Source organism: Telmatherina bonti, assembly GCF_933228915.1.
Source record: "Telmatherina bonti genome assembly, chromosome: 17".
NCBI lineage: Eukaryota > Metazoa > Chordata > Actinopteri > Atheriniformes > Telmatherinidae > Telmatherina > Telmatherina bonti.
In genome coordinates, this window is record NC_136615.1 from 20,094,858 (window position 1) to 20,116,671 (window position 21,814).

A 21,814-nucleotide genomic window follows, 5' to 3' on the forward strand; every position below is an offset into this window, starting at 1 on the left:
CTTCTGAATAGTTAGTTGGTTTTTTTGGATGCATCAAACAGAGACAGCTCAATTTATGCCCCTATTTCCACATTTTGGGCTAGAAGAAGCTTGTCACTGAGGACTTCAGTATCTAATATTGTTTCTTGAGATATATTGTTGGAAAATGCAATATCCTTAAAGATTAAAAAATGTTTTTATAGTAGGGAAACTACATCAATCCATTTATCCATCCACATTCCAAACCTGCTTAACTTCAAGAAGAGGAAAATGACTTGACTCTGAAGTTGCTGCACTGTGGTGATGGGACTCGACTTGCTCTCTTGGTCAAATAGACTGGCCAGAAAGCTCTCTTATTGAATTAGTCAAATGAAGTCAGTCTGACATAACAGAGCAGGTGACTTCTGAAGTCGACATCTCTCATACAGAGCAAAGTTGCGCAGGACAACAAGCAGGCAGAGCATCAGCTTCAGTAAGTAACTTCTTGTTCTGTCTATATCTATCTTTATATCTGTCAGGACTTTACAGACTGTAATGTCAGTTAAACATCTTGATAGGAAAGATATGACGGAAATGAAAAATTAATAATAAATTGGCATTTTTATTTGCAGAAGAGTTTTTATTGCAGATGTGAAGCAGTGTTGTGCCTGCATTGATGCTGAGTAACCATTTATTTGGTTTTATATTTATATATATATATATATATATATATATATATATATATATATATATATATATATGGTTCTCTGTAATATATAGCTGAATAAATAGATTAATATAGGTTCTTGTTTGGATGGATCCAGTGTGCCACCTTAAGGTTACAGCAGAATTTTATATTTTTATGGTTGTACGTCATGTCTTGAATGCCATTATGTAAATTTTACAGTTTGGTTAGATTACACATCTGAATATTACCCTGATAAATGGTAAATGTTTAAGCTAGCAGGAGAAAGTTGATGTTACAACAGAAAAGCACAACATTTTGCTGGAACATAAAAGCCTATCTTAAGACAGAGCTAATAGTTTGGGTACTCTTAGTCACAAGTCTCCTATAAACTGTTTGCTTACTATTGGAAGCATGACAAGCACATAAATGGAAAATGGACAGAGAGACAGAGGGAGGAGATTTCACAAGCTAATGCCACGGATACCTCCCACCACTGCCATTATAACACATCTGCTGCTAAATAATACTTTAGATACAATAAAGCTAGAGGCACGTGCACCGGTTGGGTCTTAGGAATTTTGTTGACCATACACCATAAAACCAGGGCTGCTGTTAAACAATGTTGGCTGATTCTGAGACAACAGGTCATAACAGGAGAAGAAATGAGGCAGTAAGCCAACATTTCCATCAGATAACTCCACTTCACTGACAATGCCTTTTCCTTCAGCAATCAATTACTTGTTGAGTACTGTTTCAGTTCCTTGGCATTATCTCTTATAATATTTTAACTATTTTATTTCCTTCTTTTCTGTTTTACAATGATCAGTTGCTGTCTGCTTATTCTCAGTACAGTACATGGTGTTCAGCAGCTAGGGCTGATTAAATAAGTGAATATACAAGTCCTTCGTGTTCAGATTGTATTAACATTGAATTAGTTTAAATTGGTAAAGTTACTTTCCAGACTTTCCGCATTCTTTAATTCAACTGAAGAGACCCCTGTGGTGGCTATAACAGCAGAGACAGGAGCCAAACTTCATCAGGAGTCATTTTAACTATGCTTATGTTTGTTATGTAGACAGGTTTGAAAGAAATGAAGACAGTCTCATCACATCCTGTGTTTGAAATGGCTGAAGGAGAGGAGAAAGATTTACACATTCACGACAAAAAGGTTCAGTCATTTTTCTTTTCATACAAAGTCTTTATTATTGTCACAATCACCATTAATAGGAAAGAAGAATCATAAACACTACTCAGATTTATTTATGAAGACAATATTATTCAAAAGTAAAACTTTACAATAGTGACACAGTTATAAGGAAAATTTTGACATCGGAGGAAAATTCAGTTAAACTGAAATATTTACAGCAGCATTCAGTCCACCAGGTATTCTTTAGGGTATTTTGGGTTTAGTCATTTCCCAAAAGTCAGTAAAAATAATCATGGTGACTCATCTGGACACATAGTGCTTTTATATCTGATGAATCATTGTCTCTCAAAAATGTATTTAAATTTAAATCCCTACTCTTTAATAAATAGGAAAAGTATCCCCCAGTTAAAGGTATTTTTGCAGCGACTTTTAAGGGACAGATGGAACAATTAAAGGGGAAAAAAGGTGAGTACCTTGGTGATTTGGCACAAACAAAATGTGAAAAAAAAGAATCTCTGAAGCAGAAGAAAATGTAATTTAGAGCTTCATAATAAGTTCTAAAAGGGTCACTGTAGTGTTTTAACCTGCTGGGTAATAAGATCATTTTGTTTGTTTCTTTTTTGTTGTAGTTTAGTGTCTGGCAACTAGAATTTTTATGGAAACTTCTTCAGGATCAAAGTAAAGGATAACAATTGTCAAAACACTAACTAAGCATTAGCATCTTTTAAATCAAAGATTAATTAATTTGGTGGCATAAGAAATCAAAGCCTAAAACACTGTCATAAGTAAAATATAATGTATTTAAGCGTGATCAACTTCTTGTAGAACTTAAAACTAAATCCTGCATCAGTGCAGTACTTTGTGCCTCTTCTTTACATTTAGTTCTTCCCTTGAGAGCTAAGAATACCCATCCCACATGCTACATACCACTAAAGCCTGTTGAGCTGTTTTCCCTTTGTATTAATCTCCCATACACCATCCATTAAGTCAGCAGTTAAACTGTTCTCAGTAAACACTGGACAAAGAATTCAGTTTGCAAGTCAAAGCCTTTGTGACTTGAATCATGTATTTCGGGTGACCTTTCTATAGACCCCGTCACCAAAACAATCATAAACATTCAGACAGTCTGCTGGGAGGCACGCACAGCACAGACCAGCCTTGTTGCCACAGCTGTAATTGACAGTGCATGATGTATCATAAAGGAGAATGTTGCTCCAACATGAGTTATTAAACTCACAAATTGAACAACTCCAAGCTTCGATGGGATTTAAGCCCTACTGGGAAAAAAAGAAAGAAAACTTGAAAGTGATTTTACATGATTAAGAATCTGCGCATTTGGAAATAGATTATAGATCATTCCTGTTCTGACCATTTTGTCTGACCTTGGCACCTGGCAGCTGACCTCTTATCTAACTTATCTTGTTTCCTTTTTGGCCTCTTGACTCACTGGCAGCAGTCAGACCAACTTTAATTATAGCCACCACAGCATTCCTTTCTGACAGAATAGAGAGATAAATAGTGAGGCCTTGGCAAGGCGAGTGTGAGCAGTGTCGAAGAATACACAAAAATAGAGAAAGATTGAAAGTAGTTAAAGGTAGACAGCAAAACCTATTGTGTGGTTTCATTTCATTGGGATGAAAAAGCACTCCATCCTGATTATGTCAGTGTGACTTGCCTTTAAATTGCAGCTGTGATTTGACATTAGTGTTTCTTTTCATTCTGCCTAGACAGAACGACAGCCATGGGCCAGAAGCTGGAGAAGCTGTCAGAAAATGATGAGGAGTCACTTGATAATTCTGACTGGTCTGAGCACACGGGAGACACTCCTCAGTCAGAGATTGCAGAGAACGATGAAAGCAAACATCAGGAGGATGGCACTTCTGCAACCCATCAGAATATTGGTGGGATTAGCAGGATTAGTGTCAGCAGCTTGGCCAGTGGGTACCCAAAGGAGCTCACTGTCACTTCTGCACGTACAGACCCCCAAACTGGGCAGCCAATCAGGCCCCTAGATCAGCCAGAGAGCACCAGAGGACAGTGCGTGGGTGGAGACAGGGAGAGAGTAGCTCGAACTGTAAGGGAGTCAAAAACCGGCCTGAGCCCTAAGGAGACGAGACAAACCCCTGACAAAAAGCGAGGCTCTGAAAGTAAGGCTGTGGCCTGGACTGGGACTACAGCGATGGATGAGCAGGAGAATCAAAATACATCAGAAGCTGACGGAAGCAGGTTACGTCCTGAGACTCAGAGAAGGGGTCCAACAGTTTCACCCAATCCCACTAATGAGGACGACTTTGTGGTGCTGGAGAGGGATGAAACTTGGACATTGCCTGATTCAGAAAACAATAGTGGTGTTGGCCACGGCAAAAGAAGAGCAGGAAAAGAAACTTCTCCAACATGGAATCACAACGTTCAAAGACTTTCCAGGAATAATTCTCAAGAGAAGAGTATTGGAAAGCAAAGCAGAGAAAAGCTGATCACTGATGGCGCACATGCAAGGAGTTCACCCGAAGCCCCTTTTGAGAGGGAAATGGGTCAACATTTGGCTGAAGTGACAGGCAGCAGGTGTCAGCTAAAAGAAGTAAGTCATGTTGGAGCTACTCACAGTGAGACAACTGGTGGAATAGCAGAGAGGGAGCAAAATCGAGCAGCTAAGCGGGAGCCCCTGTCAGCGCAAAACAAGTCCAAAAATCAGAGTCAGGAAAGCTGTACACAGCAACCACAGCAAGGGGACCAGTGCCATCAGAACAAGTTTGCAGGAGGTGTCTTGAAGAGGGCTAAAGCAGAAGCTGCAAGCAATCTTATAGCATGTGCAACAAAAGAGACAACTACTGCTCCTTCTACAAGACCACAACCACAAAAGAGTCCCTCATTTACACAGGAACAATGGGACCTATTGCCTTGTCCTCTAATGACAGGACACGAAAGTTGTGATGGAAAGATGCAGGTCGCCAGCTTAAAGAAAGAGAGGGAGCTTGTTTGCTTCTCTGCTGTTGTCACACCTCCACCTGTAACTCATCTGATGCCTAACAAAGACACAATGATGGCAAGCTCTGTTAATTCACCAATAGTGCCAGATACCACGTCCACCTCTACTTCCACCTGCACATCTAAAGATGAACTGATAGCAACAGAAAAACCTAAAGTCAAAGGTCCACCGCCGCCTGTCCCCAAAAAACCCAAGAACCCCTTTATTAAGCTTAAAACTGCCCAATTAATGTCGACTGATGTGCCAAGAAGAGGCAAAGATTATCTACGTTCAGAAGAAAGGGTCAAGAGGAGACACACTTTTCATTTTAACAAAGACCTTTCATGCAGCACCCCAACTAATCAGGACATGTGCATGCTATGGGATGAAAGGGGGACTTATGCAATACCGACTAATAATCGTCCACTCTCAGTTGACCTCAGCCCGTGGGAACAGCTCTCTCCTGGACACATGAATGATCGCTATGGAGATATGATTGACTTTGACTACTGTGTGCGAATGGAAGAACTGTCTCCAGAGGAAGAGTCTCAAAACTTGGACATGTTGCACAGAAGAGTATTCGTAGAACGACAATCCAGACGTAAATGGTCACCTCCGCCTGGTACAAAAAAACGTCCAAAATCTTTTGCTTGCACTGAGGCCCTTGATATACCCGAGGATTCACCAGATGATGAAACTCAAAGTCCAAAACCTGCCTTTTCAGGGAAAAAAGATACATACCCTGAGTTCCTATCTGAAAGAATGCACATGCAGGTCAGAAATGACAATCTGAGTAACCACGCGGACCCTAAAGGTTTTACGGATCACTGTGCTGACAGAGACGCAGGAAGGGGCAGTGAAGTAGGTTCATTCAAGCCTGTAGCAGAAATTATCAGAGAAACCAACCAAATGCAGAAACAGCAAGGTCGGATCAAACCTGACGGCACCAAATCCCTGGTTCGTTTAGCAGAGCAGAACCCCAGCGTGAAAGTATCCCAAATGAAAAACGCTTTTGACGTCCCAAAGAAATCCAAGGAGAGACCGGCAGAATCACAAGCACCTCCGAAGAAAGGTAGGTTCTCTGTGCCACAATGTAATTTTCAATGAGACATTAAATCTATACTGCTATAGTTACTTCTAAAACATGCAGGGCAGTGAGACTTGAGGACCAGAGTTAAGAAACTAGTTTAAGCAATCATAGCAGGGTTGTCTGAAATCAGTCTTCAAGAGCCACTGTCCAGATGTTTCCTTCTGATGCACACCTAAATCAGGTAGAATAGTCTGCATAACTGGGTAGAGCTAGACAACAAGCTGTTAAGAAGAGACATTTAATTTCAGATCAGGTGTGTTGGTTCAGGGAGACAACTAAAACCTGCAGGACTGGATCAGAACACCCCTGAATAGTTTTGGGATGTCCCATTTTTTGGTTTATAAATTTTTAATGAGAATTCACTCTAGACATTAGTGCAGCGTAGTGTGATTTAAAGCCCTGAAACAAGGTAGTAGGTGCACTGTGTGATAAAACAAAATTACTTAAAAGCCACAGAAATCAAATACAAAAGACCAAATATATATGCAAAAACAGAAAAAATGAAAACGAAATTATAACGTAGAGGGGGAAAAAAGAATAAATTACTTTGACACAAAATGGCCAAATATCAAACAACTTCAAAAGAGAAAAGGAAAATGGTTCAATTTATGAAGAGAAACAACCATGCAGAAAAGCTAATTGGCAACAGAGACTTAATACTTTCACATAATAGATGTGCATTGTCTGTTAATTGCTTTGTCCCTCTTTTGGTCTGAAAATGCTCAGTAAGACAAGGACATGTTCTTTTAATTTGTTTTTGCCAGATGTTCACAAGAATTTATGGAACAATAAACTTCAGTTTATAGATCACAAGCATTGAATAAATGTTGCAAATATGTTTAGTTATGATTCCCCTCAAAACTTTTAGATTCCTATTGAAAAGGGTACCTCACTTGGTATTGAAGGGTGGGGGTGTCTTTATTGTGCTGGGACAGGACAAGCTGGGTGTAATGGGATGGAGCAGAGGGGGAGGGGAGAGACCCCCCCTCCACACCCACACCCACACACACACACAAGATTCTGCTGATGTAAAAACATGTGTTTTTCCAAAGTTTAACCAATTTATGAGAACTACACATTCACGTGAGGACACGTCGTGATGCTCAGATTTCCTGCAGCTCCATCCATTTGAGATCCTCGGGAAATGAAATCAGACTTTTCATTTGCGCATGTGCAGCAACCAGGCGTCAGTGAATCCTACTGAATTTAATAACAGGATGAAAATAGAGTATTGGTAGTCTTCCGCAGGTGATGAACGGACACTACATGCGTGTTTTGTGAAGTGGCCTCCTGAGAAAGATTTAAAACGCTGGCTGTGAGCAAATATTAGCAATCGAGAGGGGGAAAGGGGGCATTACGACTGCTGGACTTTTTTTTTTCTCGGAATCAAGGGATACTAAAGCAACGTCCTGCAGGATAAGGGCGCGCCTAAAGTGCCAGATTCATGTGTTGAGTGTGAAAACCCCCGTGCGTAGGAAAGTCTTGCATAGATTTAGGAGGTAAGAGAGCCTGAAAGGTGTCTTTACTATGTGCATTTAGTATTTCATCTGTTGGATTGTACAGCATCCATGTATGCTAGATGATTTGCAGCCAAAAACCTCGGATGGAAATATCTGCACTTGCGTCAGCTGGCAGCGGTCCACCGCAGCTAACTGCTAGCAGCGCGCTAACCCATCTGCAGTTTGGATGCAAAACACACAGTCCAGCTCATGCAAAGCTGCAGATAACAGTAGTTCTGTGTGTTTGTCTTAACATAAGCTCCAGTTCTGTGATATTTTAGAGATGATCATCCCCCTCTTTTGCCTCCTCCCTCATTGCGTCCGCCGCTGTGGATGGGACCAGCCCCGGCACAGCTGCCCAAGCGGCGTGGAGCAAGCTGCTCCATGATCTTCCACTCCTCCTATACCATTATACATCGTTTACGCCATCGTATCTGGAAGTACTATACTGTTAGTGTTGCAGACATTGCTCTCTGCTGTTTTAAAGACAACATCTGGAGAGCGCACACCAAAACACAAATGTCCACCCCTTGCTCTTAGTAACCGTGAGGTAGCTAACTTCAACTAGCACGCAAAGCTTCTCGGTTTAGCATTATAACATTTATGTCCTGGTTTGGTAAACACTTGCAGGGTAGTCTAAAATCCCAACTGAGCTGGAGTCTTTTTTTTTTTTTTTTTTTTTTTTTTTTGTCTTATGTGGTCTAATAAGCGCCTTGAATTCACAGGGACCACGGAGCATCATTGTGACAAATGCTAATGTTAGCAGGTAACCATTGTTTTAACTGTGGAGCAGCAGCAGCCGCCACTGGATGCAAACAGACTCCAGTTCTGACATTTACCATTATGTCAGAGTAATAAAGCTGATAAAGTGCTCATATGTACGTATGATGGGGTCGCACACACCCACAAATTGTTAGCCTAATTTTCACGTCAATGGAATCTCCTGAAACTTTTTATTTTTTTTTTTTTTTTTTTTTTTTTTTGCTGCTCTTCATCTCGGGAAATCTGACCCTTATATCAGGTCTGTGTGCACGTCCAGAGGAGTCGGGATGTCGTGAAAATTAATATATTCAAACTATAAACCCAAATTTGTGACACAGATTGACTACAAAGACATAAAGTGTGCAATGACCAAATGAGATGCTTCATGTTCTGTAAATAACACAGAGAGAAAGGATACAAAAATGCAAAACATTTTTTAAAAAAAAAAAATGTTTAACCAAAGTGAGAAGCATTCTGTAAGAAAAGGATGCTAAAAAAAAAAAAAAAAAAAGTGAAGAAGAAAAAAAAACCGTGCCACAACACAAGCATGAAGTGATACCAAATAACCCCAAAGATGAATACAAACGTTGTGGAAGACATGACATAACAATAAAACAGCCACAATAAAACAGTATCAGATTAATTACAACCATAAACAGATTAAAAAATATAAAACTGAGGCTAAACAGCATGAGACACAGAATGTTCTGTTTAAAATAGTAAAAAAAAAAAAAAGATGATTAAATGGAAATGACAATTGCATATATTTCATGTGAGGCACAAAGTTACAATAACAAAAGAAATTCCAACCAAAACCCCATACAAGTTGCAAAAGCAGTTGCTGTTATAAGATGGAAATTAACCTTATCATATGGATACAAAAATTTGTATAACAACCAAAACGTGTGGAAAAAAAAGTATGTCTGTCTGTCTGTCTGTCTATCTATCTATATATCTATCTATCTATTCATTATTGGTAATGAATCATAATAAGGGTTTTATAGAACATATGGACCGCAGAGTTAGATGTTGCATTTGGACTACAGTTTTGTTTTTTAACATCGTTAAGCTGTGCAAATACTCACTAAACTCCATGGTCTACTCTTGCAAAAATCCACTGAAGTAAAATAAAGCAACTTGAAGTGGACAAACTTGAGAAGAGTGTCATTCAGTGCACACCCACACGGTCTTGAGTTAAAGTCTAAATAGACCAAATAATCGGCATGTATGTGGGTGTTTTGTGTATATGTAAAAGCTTTAACACTACAGGAGTTTTAAAAATGCACAAGCAACCAAGCTATTTAACTACAAATGCAGTTTAATGAAATTTTCTCCACAGCTTGAAGAGGAAGGTTTGGGTTTGAAAAAAAAAATTCTCGATGAGTCAGCTTTTCCATTTTCTAAATCCACTGACTGAATGAGAAAGAGCAGGAGGTCTGCTTTAATGACAAACCTTTGCATTACTGGAAAGATGCTTAAGAACTGCAGCTTGTATAACAACTATGAATGTTATTTCAGACTGGTGACTTATTTGTCTTTCTGATCCTCTGCAAATTATACTTTTACACTAAAAAGGTGGAAAGGTACTGAAAATGAGTGTTTTGATAATTAAAATAAAAAGATTATCCACCTTCTTTACTTTTCTCATTTTTGCTGCAAAACAAGTGTAATCAATTCAAAATGCCACCAGTGAGATCTGCTGTCCTGACCTTAATGACTAACTTCTCTTGAAGCCTAAAGCAGAATAGAGTTTAAGAAAACAAAAACGTTTGTGGACACTCTTGGCCATAATGTGATCATTAAATGTGGAGCAGTATTTTTGATCATTTCCAGAATCATGAAGCAGTAACAGGCCATCTGTGGTGCATTCACAGGAACTGATGCAGCACTTCACAAATATAACATCCGCTATGACAGTTCTGAGCCTTCATCGCTGCATCCTGACCTTAAAATATGCAGTGTTGTTTGTATGTAGGACTACAGTTAAACTAAAATAGATATATTTGTCCAAGAAGGCTAAGCTGCTCATTATAGGATAAGTTTGATCTGCTGATTTGAATTATACTGAAGACAAAAAGGGCCAACTTAACTAGAGCAATTCCAAGCAAACAACATTCACAGAGCTGGAGCGTTTTTCTTTTCTTCTCGCACAAGCCTGGAAATTTACACTGACATATGGAGGTAAACACTGATGGAGAAGAATTGTATTTCACGTGGAGATCAGAACAAAGCTTTGCCTGCAGACAGAGCTGACGTTTTTTTTTCTTTTGCATATATAAAAACAAGCTTAGTCAAGTTAATAAACATAATCTCAGAGCTGAAATCAAAGCCTTCATAGTATAAGTCTGGAGGAAGCTCATTTTCAGATTTCTGTGGACTAAGACATCACTTTTGACTGTCCTTACAAAACTGTCTTAGAAAACAGTGGTGAATGAGAGAGTGTGCTCCTTTTTCTGTCTGCAGATATGTTGCGGCGCGTTGTGCGACAGAGCAAGTTCCGTCACGTGTTTGGTCAGGCTGTGAGGAATGACCAGTGCTACGATGACATCCGGGTGTCCAGGGTAACATGGGACAGCTCCTTTTGTGCTGTCAACCCCAAGTTTGTCGCCATCATCATTGAGGCAAGCGGAGGAGGGGCCTTTCTCGTTCTTCCTCTACACAAGGTGAGACATTCTCGTATTTACTCTTCTTATGAGGAAGAGGTCAAAACATATTTTTCTGCTTTCGTACAGAAGAACGATGAACTGCAGCTTTTAATAAACTACTTGGTAAATGTTGTATTTTTAGTCAGTTATGGTCAAAATAATTTGTCACTTTTAGGCATTAGAATTATGATCAAAAATGTTTTTGAGAAACTGCATATATATTGATGCACAGTGGGGCTCGTGCGGTGCTATTTGTATTTAAGGTGAAAAAAATAATGTTTGAATGCTGTTCTCCTCAGCATCCAAGTTGCAGTTAACACTGCGAAACCAAAGCCACAGCAGCCCTGAACAGATAAACGCTTCAGATCAAAGCCACTGAACAAAGGTGGAAAACATATATTATTATGTAACTTTATTCATAAACTTTCAAATGTTTCCTACTTGTAGCAACTGCAAATGTAAAGAGTTTATTGCCATTATTTACTCTAATAAATCTGGATCAACAGAGTAACAACCACATCTCAAGGTGTGCATTCTCCACCGAACCAGTGCTCATGACCATCACAAAATGGAGTTAGGTTTCTTTTTTTGTTAATTCATGCCCCGCCTTTCCATAAAGTTGCTAGAAATTATATAAGGAACCATTTAAGGCATCTGAGGCCAAGAAGTCATGTTTTATTGTCCCAACTGTCAGATCTAAACAGATTTAGCAGGACTTACCTGGAAACATGTGCTACTCTTCATCGCTGCCAGAGGTTCTATCCTCAGCTTTAGTGCCACCTGCAGGTCTAAATATGTGGATCTGAGTTAAATGGTGTAATAACTGTGGCATAGGTTGGTCTGAAACTTGTTATAGACATTCCCTTAGTGCGTAGGATAAACCGTAGCAATCCCTGACATTACTGTACTTTGTTTTTTGTGGTGTTTAGCAAATATGAGCAGCCAAACAAGCTAATCAGAGGCAGTCCCTGTGGTCTACTTGTCTCCTACAAAATTATCAATTAGCTTTACTAAAAGCTAAATAACAAAAACAATAGAAAGTAGTTTATAACAATGAGCCATGAGGATTAAAATTAAATACTTAAGGTGTAAAACATGTCTACAGCAACAAGGGTCATAACAATGTGAAGCATAATATCACATTATAGCAATGAGAGCATGCAGGGAATCAATTCTGCATGCTTGTTCTTTAGTGTAGCACTGATCCTGCTCTTTACTGAGGCTAGATCTGACACCATAGATAATCAATGATACTGGGTTAATTGAGTTATATTTACTGCATGATGTCCTGCTTCTGCAGAAGCTGCTGTCATTTGAAGATCTTCAGATAGACATTGCAGATATGTGTCTATCATGGATAAGGTCATTGCTGTAAATATGTTCATTGATGAAATGATCTTGAGCTAAAGCAGATCAGAGTGCTGAATGGAGTCCTGGTACTTCCTTTCTTCTCTAGACCGACAACCACCTGCCAGTTGTTTTTATCAGAAAGTGTTTTATGTTGTGTTTTCTGTGAGACAAAACTGCAATAAGGTGACAAAGTAAAGAGTCCACTAACTCAGCGAAACACTGAACTTAAGTGGTTATATCTCCAAGGCAGTCAGTCAGCTCACTCCTCATCCTGTTTGTAACAAACTTAACTTCTGTCCCTCAGACTGGCCGTATAGACAAGGTGTATCCGACAGTGTGTGGTCACACAGGCCCAGTGTTGGACATCGACTGGTGTCCTCATAACGATCATGTGATTGCTAGTGGCTCCGAGGACTGCACAGTCATGGTAAGGACACATTTTATCTCTATATGGCCATGTAACCTTTAAGTCTATTCTTCTTTATGAGCAGGATGCTATTTACCAAACTGACCGGTGAGGGCTTTGATACCCTACGATAGATTGTTTTTTTAGTTTTATAGTTTAGTTTACGTTCTGTGAAAATTGATATTGGCAAAGTTTGTGCTTTTTGTAACTCAAAGTATTTCTTTGACTGACATAGGTCTGGCAGATACCTGAGAATGGACTCGAGACCTCCCTGTCAGAGCCTGTGGTCGTGTTGGAGGGCCACTCTAAAAGGGTTGGCATTGTGTCCTGGCATCCCACTGCTCGCAACGTTCTCCTCAGTGCAGGTAAGTTTACCTGTTAAAGTACCTGGTCTGTACTTTGTCGTCTTCTCACCACTGACCTCCAAATAGGACAGATTCTGCGTGATGTAAAGCTCCAGAAATAAACCGAGATAGAGATGGGTGGGCTCTCAGACTGTGCGTTTCCATTTTAGGGTGTGACAACCAGATCCTCATCTGGAATGTCGGCACAGGACAGGCCATGATCTACCTGGAGGACATGCATCCTGATGTTATCTTTAGTGTCAGCTGGAGTCGCAATGGCAGCCTGCTGTGCACTGCCTGCAAGGACAAGAAGGTCCGCGTCATCGACCCCCGTAAAAAGAAGGTTGTTGTGGTAAGTGAAAGCCACAAGAGGTCGGAGGCTCGGGTGCCTTGCACATGGTGTAATCGCCCCTTTAACACAGCAAGATGCTGATGAAACCTGCAGCCATAGCTGCCATGTCTGACAAGTGTGTTTCTGTTTTTAGGAGAAGGACAAAGCTCATGAAGGAGCTCGACCAATGAGAGCGATCTTTTTAGCGGATGGAAACATTTTCACCACTGGATTCAGCCGCATGAGCGAGCGCCAGCTAGCCCTGTGGAAATCGGTATGTCGCTGCTTTGGATCATTTAATCCTGAGCACACTGATACACCACAAACACACTGGCCAAATACCAATCTCCACCCTAATCAGTAAACCCCCGCATACTTTAGCTATGTCACCTGGTAAATAATAGAGTGTGAGACAGTGCATGGACTCCAAATGGTATTAATAGGATTGGGGCTGCACTTTGTGGCATATCACGTTACCTTGACGATGCCAGGACATGTTTTCTGGCCGTGATTTTCCTGAAACAATCACACACATGGTTTTAACCTTGTGTGTAAAGGCTTATAATGCTATAAGTTGGGAATAATTTCCTCTTGCAAATTCTGCAAAAAGGCAACGGTGTGGTAAATATGCATAAAACAGCTCAAAACACCGGAGTGAGCCTTTATGTGCTCGATGAATCAACTGTATGCAAACATTAAGATGATATAAAAACAGTGTAGTCTGCAGAATCTTGCTCCTTACATTATCCTGTTTGTGACATAACTTAGACTTATTTAGTGTCCTCTGTATGTGTACTGAGGTTGTAACACCTTAGCACCAGTTGGGGGCATCAAATACAAACTATTGTTTATCAAGCGGCTTGACCTCTGGGATGACATGGTTTAATGCAGGGGTCTGAAACGCCAGTCCTCAAGGGCCGCAGTCTGGCAGGTTTTAGTTGTTTCCCTGATCCAACACACCTGACTGAGATTAACGGGTCATTGTGACGAAGTTGACAAGAGGCTGTTTTATCTATTTAATTTGATTCAGGTGTGTTCGAACGCAACCTTGCTGGATTGTGGCCCTTAAGGGCTGAAGTTTGAGACCCCTGGTTTAATGTGTTTGTGTTCTTTATCTTTGTTCCTCAAGGTTCTTCTAAGCAGAGCTTTTATTTGTGTGTGATGTTCTTTTTGCAGGATAACATGGATGAGCCAATATGTGTTCAAGAGATGGACACCAGTAATGGAGTTCTGCTGCCCTTCTATGACCCTGACACCAACATAGTCTATCTGTGTGGAAAGGTAAACTAGCTTATCATGAACAATATGAGCTTTGTCCTTCCACTTCTCTGAGGCTGGATTACAAACTTTTCGCTGTGACTATGTCATCAGGGTGACAGCAGCATTCGGTACTTTGAGATCACAGATGAAGCACCGTTTGTACACTACCTCAACACCTTTTCCACAAAGGAGCCGCAAAGGGGTATGGGGTACATGCCCAAGAGAGGTCTGGATGTCAACAAATGTGAAATTGCAAGGTACACAGGCAAAGAAAAAAAAAACTGTTGTGTGTTGGTTTATTTTCTGGGGTCAAATGTGGTAACTGAGAAGAGGAAATTGAGTTAAATTTATGGGTTTCGTGGCGTTAATCTGACTTGGAAGTACAGTTCATACATTGTCAGGTCGGGCCGAAGGTTTGGACGGTTCTAAAACTAATGTTAGCATGCTAAATTCCCTCCACATACAGCTTTGATAACTCTCATTTTTTAGTTTATAATCTTTACCTGATGGTTTGAGGTTATGATGAAGAATTCTGAAGTACTCTTCCTTTTTTATTACTCTGTCCACTTTTTATCCTAGATTATAATACAAACAACACAGTGCTTTACAGTCGGTGCAGTTTTTACTCCTCCCAACACACCTTTTCTTATTGTGGTGAAACAACTCAATCTTTGACCTCTGACATGAATCACTTTACATTAATCATCTCTGTAGGTTTTACAAGTTACATGAGAGAAAATGTGAACCAATCATCATGACAGTCCCACGTAAGGTGAGTCTGGTTATTTCAACTCTATAAGCTACACGTTTCCCTTTCGTACAGCTGCATGCGTTTTCATCTATTTTGCCTTCCTAATGGCATTTCCTGTGTCCTCTGCATGTACCTAGTCGGATCTGTTCCAGGATGACCTGTATCCAGACACAGCCGGTCCTGATCCTGCCCTGGAAGCAGAGGAGTGGTTTGTGGGTAAAAACGGAGGCCCAATACTGATCTCACTCAAAGATGGCTACGTCTCCACAAAGAACAGGGACCTGAAAGTGGTGAAGACGAATGTCCTGGAGAGCAAGCCGGCACCAAAAGCAGAAACCATCTCAACTATCCACAAGCATGTGTCTCCTTCTCCTTCATCGCAGTCTTCAGTGGTGCGTGTTTGAAGGAAATCTGTTGAGAATTGTAGCATATTTGATTTTTTCCCCTTTTTTTTTTATCTTTTAACTTTTTTTACTTTGACATAGCTCATCCTTACGGTGCGCTGAAAGCAGAACTGTTTTATAATATTTACAAACTGATAGTGTTTTGCTGAGATTTCCCCAGTTCACAGTAATTATTTTGGTTGGAACACTTTAAGAAAGTTATGGATCAGCACATATTCTGGTATTTGGGTCACAATTCAGTGCAGGAGACAAGCAACGGGGCCCCGTCTCGTTGCCTGTCTCCTGCACTGATCCTATCTGACTTTACCGGGTTTAAAATGTGAATTTGTTTTTCATGTCCGCTCTACAAGATGTTATCTCACAGGATATTTTTGAGATTCTTCTGTAAATCCTAAGAAGCACAACAAACTTTCTCTGCATTTCTTTAACAGAAAATGGAAGACAGACTGGAAGAAGTACTCCGAGAGTTTAGGTCACTCAGGGACCGTGTCATCCTTCAAGACCGTCGGATCGCCAGACTGGAAGAGCAAGTTGCCAAGGTTGCCATGTAGAGCCTTTCCAGGACCTTCAGATTGTTCGGGAGTTAACAACTGGACCAGGTCAGCGATGGCCAAGTTCTCAAGATTCGGCTTCACTGAGCTCGGCTTCATCTGTGTGACGAGGCCAAGCCCACATTCCAAGATGAACTTTAGTTTTGCTCATCAAGCCTCTGTTTTCACACACACACACACACACACATACATGAACACACAGAGAAAAGGAAAAACCCTTGCAGCTCATGTACACATCTGGAAAAAAAAAAGACATTTTTGTTGAAGGAAGTCTTACCGTTTTTATTTTCATATTGTGGTAAAACATTCTTATGTGAAGTTTGTACTTACTGCTCAAAAACTGTATGTAGCATCAGTATTTCCATTGTTACTTTTTGTGTTGCCAAAATATGAATTGTGTGCTGTTTAATGCACTGCTTTTACATTTATTTTTCCTCCTGTTGTACATTCCAGTGACCACCTGGTAGAACAATATAGTCAAGCTGGATTTTTATTTTCTTTTTCAAATGAACAGTAGCTGTTGAACTGTTTTCTTCCCACCAGTTTGCTCATCGGTATCCATTAGATTTATGAATGTGGAAGAGATTGTTTTAAAACATTTTGTTCCTGTTCCTCTGGGCTTGAAATTTAATGTTGGGGTTTTGTTGGGGAGGTGGGAGGAGGGAAGGGAGGGTTTTCATCTTTCTGGTGTAAATGTGCGAATGTAGTGGTGCCTCTTGTCACTGTTAAGGGGTAAAAGCAAAGCTGCCCTCTCTGGTGCATATTGGTGTTGGGAAGGGACCACTCACACAGCTTGTGTTTCACAAACCCCTGAAAAACAGCTCTGTGCACATAATAAAGATTTTACACATGAAAACAATAGTTTTTGATTATTTCATTTCCGATCTCTTCCTGGTATTTCAGCTTTACATTAGATCCATTTCTGTTCTGCCATTTTGGGAGGGATTTGAGACTTAAGTACCTCAGGATTGTAAAATGAAAAGATTGCTGTCATACTTAAAGGTGACTTTATTCCCACTATCTAACCGATCTAACTGGTTCTTGCTTATGTGACTCTATATATCGGATGATTTAGTTTCGTCTGGTTGCTCCTCTGCCGAAGAACACAACAAAACATTCATAGCAGAGCTAAAACAGGTCAGAATGTAACCAAGTATTACACATTGATTTTTGATTCCTTCATTTCTTTTTGTGTCCCTGTTTACCAGCTTTTTATTAGAACAATATAAATAGAGTCTCATTGTTAACTATTCAGTCTACTACGAGAGCACGATGAGGAATTTTGATATTGACATCTTACAAAGAAAGATGAGCGAAGAACTATTCAAAAAGCATACCGGTGAGTGCGAGGCAAATTGTTTTATATTGCACATTTCAAACACAAGTCAACTTTTGTCTGTGCTCAATGTGCCATAAAAGATAAAAAAAATATATATATATATCATGTTTTTCTTTTTTGACGAATTCTGATCCTAGACTTAACCAGCTGAAGTCTAGGATCTCTAGTTTTGGCAAATTCAAGGCTGCAGACCAACACTCGCACATGCAGTGTGGAAATTCAGCTACTTTATTGCTGATGTCATACTGAGAGTTGTGGCCACAACTTGTAAGCAAACATTACCGACTGGTGGTCATGAAATAACGTTTTTGCCACTTGACAAGTTACAGTAAAATAAAAAGTGGTTTAACAGATTATAGTGTTAAAACAAAACAGAAAAATGGTGGAGGGGTCTGGTATAAATGTTGCTGAACTGGAAATTTCCTGCTTAGAGGAATAAATTTTGACAGTTATGACGAACAGGTCACAAGAGCTGAGAGGCAAACGCATTAGGAACAAAACAGAATAGGTGAACAGAGAATGAGGGGATAATTCATGAAATCCTGAAGGTCACAGCTGAAGTCATTAGGTATGCAGATGAAGGGGAGCTGACTGGACGAGGAGCAGGTGAGATGAGTGCAAAGAAGTGCAAGTCAGGTGAGTGAAACCCAGTTAAAATTTTTTTGGTTTTTTGTTTAAATACATGTTGGAAATAAACAGATCAAAGAAATAAGCCAAATAATGAATCTCAAAGCTAATCAGTGCATGAAATTTTTTCTATGAATATAGTCTTCATATGCAACTCTATAACGCATAAATAAAGTCATTCTGTGGTTTGTTTATTTTTCATCACAACATGGTAACCTCCACAAACAAAGCATATATTTGTGACTTTAAATGTTCTTTAAAAACCACATGTCTATGACTCACCAACACAGGAAGTGACAGTTACAATTTCCACATGACAAGCATGTCTATTACCACACGAGAAAAAAATGGTGGGACTCAGAGTTTCATTTCAGGAAAACTGCAATGATGCACCACCCTTGAAAAGTGGTGACACACATCCACCATCACTCGGTCTGAGTGGGGATTTTGACTTGCTGCTTTTTTTCTCATCCAGTCCATATGATGGGTTTAATCTGCATAATATTGTCCATGCATGACTGCTTCTCTTTTAATGTGGTTAACTCAGCCCCCTTGAAATCCACGAGTTGCTGCTTTGTATCCACATGACAGCTATAAACCTCACTCAGAGATACCATCAACGGTTGACAACAGTGACAAGCAAACTAGAAGTTCACAAAACTGCGTACTTCCTGCTACTTTAGATAAAGAAGTGATCAGGACATGCAGCAACTACGCTCTGCAGAGAGGAAACTGAGCTCTTGTCTGCTTTTTCTATTTAAGGTAAGGAAACATTCTACCAGTAAATGTATATGTCCTTAAATCTAGAAGATGAGCTGATTTAAGTCATTATTATGTCTTCAAAAGTAAGGTTTTGAGGGGGAAAAGGAGTGCTGATGTGGCTGATGAGAGATTAGATTGTGTTTTTCAAAAGGAAGTGTTTAATTTTGGGGGTGGGGAGTATTTTGCATATCTGAGGTGTCTAAAAATGTGATTATGCTGTAGCGTTTTTTGACAGCTTGATCATTTCCTGTTTCTTTTTAAGGCAGAGCAATAGCCAGCATGTCAGGGCTGCGAAGATTTTTGCCCTAAGAAGCTGAAATAGACTGAACTGGATTTTTTTTTTTTTTTTTTTTTTTTTTTTACTCAAAACATTCTGCTTCACCAGAAACAAGGTAAGATGATAGCAGGTGTTTATGTTCTGGCTGGATATTTCTAGCTTTAGCATCCACCTTTCCTTTCTTCCTTTATGCTCATCTCTTTTAAACTTTTACAACATTGCATAAACCGTGGATTTTTCATTTTGTCTATGGATATAACTTTTTATAAAATAGCCAATAGATTTTTGGATAGATCGTATGATGGAGTGCTTCTCTAGAAATGCAGTAGCTCTGTTTTATTTGTGAAAATGAAGTAAAGGGTGTGGTGAAGGCACATGATTATTTCATCACGCAAGTTGATAGATGAACAAGTATGTCTTTTTTTTTCTTCCCTGTGTTTTTTTTTTTTTTCATTCTTTTAAAATGGTGGTAACATTTTGAGCTACATTAAGTAAATATGAACTTTTTCTTTTATTTTCAGAGCTTTTAATCAACGGTGATCCTCTCCAGTATGAAGCTGTATCTGCCTTTGCTATGGGGACTGTGTGTTGGGTTTTCTGTGGCGTCAATTACAACTACCAGACCAGAAACCAGCTTTGAAAAAGCTGTTAAGTTGAACAGCACGACCAGGCCCACCACTGCACATGTCAAAGAGCCACAATCTGCAACTTTGAATACAACGCAAGGATATGCAGAAGTTAGCGCCGCTGCATCACCACCGATGACTGCATCACCCACAGTAGCGTCTGAAAAAACTGAGAATCGCAAAGCAAACGGCTCAAACAGCAGCACGGATGGTTTGGTTACCGTGAGAACTTCAGCAGCAGCTTCCACCAGCTCCAAAAGTCTTGGTTCAACAGTAGAGACCACAGCTAAGAATGAAGCACAGCTTTCTACTGCAGGGACCACAGCTGCAAGTAAAGCTCAACATTCCCCTGCAGTGACCACAGCAGCAGGTGCAGGACGACCTTCCCACAATATAACAATCACAGACACAACTAAAACTGCAGCGAATCAGTCTCATCAACCATCCACCCACAGTTTCAGAACTACTCCTGCAACAGCTTCTGCAGTTTTTGCGGGAACAGAATCTGTTTCTTCCCCACACACCACATCCACTTACCCTGAAAGTGCATCCGAGTTGGCTTCCACCTCCTCTTTGGAAAAGTCGACTCAGACTGGTTTGAATTTCACTCGGAATTTAAGAAGTCCCACGTCTGCCACAACTATGGCAAACCCCACGTCTGAGGAAGTGTCTTATCATCACCCCTTCAAGGCTGAAACATCCACCAGAGCTGAACACTCATCCACATCTCATATTGATTCTGCCACAAGCATCAACGTATCCTCATCTCAGTTTCCTGACACAGCAGGATCAAGCTCTACTTCAGCTGGTTCTCCCAGTTCCACTGCTGCCGTCTCCAACAGTTCAACAGGATTCTTATTCCCAAGAGAACCTAAGAGGTTGCCTTTTCCTGCAACCAGATCAGCTCCAGCAGCTACAGTAGCCCCAAATGAAGTATCCAGGGACCTCCCAACCAATGAGGCCCAGCCTTGCTCCACCCGAAGTGTTGAGAAGCAATGCCTTATTGTCATTGCAGTCCTGGCTGCAGTGGCGACCATCTTCATGGTTTCTACCATTGTTCTCTGCACCAAGCTGTCAGCAAGGAAGTACAAGGTGAGGAAACCTCAGCAGGCCACTGAGATGATGTGCATCTCTTCTCTGCTACCTGAGAGGAATTCTACCTATACGAGACAGCGTAATCCAATAACAAATGGAGTCCTGGTGTTTCCTGCGGGTGGGGACAGTGATGAGGATGGAGGAGATAACCTCACACTCAGCAGCTTTCTTCCAGAAAATGACCGCTATGTTTGAATGAATTCATAGAAAATATCATACTTCTTTCACATCATTCTGAACTGTCAGGAGTCAGTAATGTGGAAACAAATGTATCTTTTATGTTAGTGGTTTAGCCTAGAAGCTAAACCACTGCTCAGGAATCCGTAACATATCCAGCATTTGGTAAGGTGATTTTGGGGGCGAGGGGGTCAGAACTTTTTGTATAACTCCACACTCTCCCCCAACTGGGTAATTTCAGCCAGGATGCAGACTTATCAAAGCAGTTTTTCTTTCTCTTTTTTTCTTTGAAACATCCGGAGCAGGGCCCTGATGGCATTTTACTTTCCAGCAGGAGACAGGAAGGCTTACTTTGGGCTACTTTTAAAGACACTTTTGTTCGACACAGAAGCTGTGTAGTGATGACTAAAGCCTTAAAACTGCAACTCCTGTGTTTTTGTGAAAAGATGCAGCTTCTTCAGACTGTCTAACTTTTTTTAAATGAACATTTTAAAGTTAAAAACCTGGAGTATACAGTATACAAGAACTTAAAGAACCTATGGTATGTTCATTTACAAATGAATGTGTTTTTTGTTGTCATCTCAAGGGTCCTAAAAGAAAAAAAAAAAGATGAAAAAATTGTCATTCTGTATGTAGCTGCAGCTCATTTTGTCATATTTTGTATCTCTTTAAGTTGCCTTTTCCAAAAGCTGCATTCTGCCTAAGAGATTGTAAAGCAAGAGTTCATTTTTTTCTCTGAAGTGTGCCAGTCTAGGAAGTA

General features: G+C 40.2%; 1 protein-coding gene across 2 annotated transcripts; it reads left to right on the top strand.

Moving 5' to 3' along the window:
* The first annotated feature begins 3,926 nt into the window (after positions 1-3,926).
* LOC306768241 (coronin-1C-A-like) lies at positions 3,927-16,883 on the top strand. 2 transcript variants are annotated; one of them, XM_079256512.1, is made up of 11 exons: positions 3,927-5,830; positions 10,573-10,772; positions 12,409-12,531; positions 12,746-12,875; positions 13,025-13,206; positions 13,340-13,459; positions 14,362-14,466; positions 14,557-14,702; positions 15,160-15,217; positions 15,334-15,588; positions 16,032-16,883. In XM_079256512.1, exons 1-11 carry the CDS (start codon positions 3,973-3,975, stop codon positions 16,149-16,151), a joined length of 3,297 nt encoding a protein of 1,098 aa, XP_079112638.1. In that variant the 5' UTR covers positions 3,927-3,972; the 3' UTR covers positions 16,152-16,883. The 2 variants fall into 2 exon arrangements, with proteins under 2 accessions (XP_079112638.1, XP_079112639.1); XM_079256513.1 differs by lacking the exon at positions 3,927-5,830 and adding an exon at positions 7,085-7,347.
* Positions 16,884-21,814: the final 4,931 nt, after the last annotated feature.

Coding starts and splice junctions, on each gene's coding strand:
- LOC306768241 (XM_079256512.1), top strand. CDS start 3,973: ATGGATGAGCAGGAGAATCAAAATACATCAGAAGCTGACGGAAGCAGG. Junction 12,876..13,024: donor CAACGTTCTCCTCAGTGCAG/GTAAGTTTACCT, acceptor TTTCCATTTTAG/GGTGTGACAACCAGATCCTC. Junction 14,703..15,159: donor AACAAATGTGAAATTGCAAG/GTACACAGGCAA, acceptor TCATCTCTGTAG/GTTTTACAAGTTACATGAGA.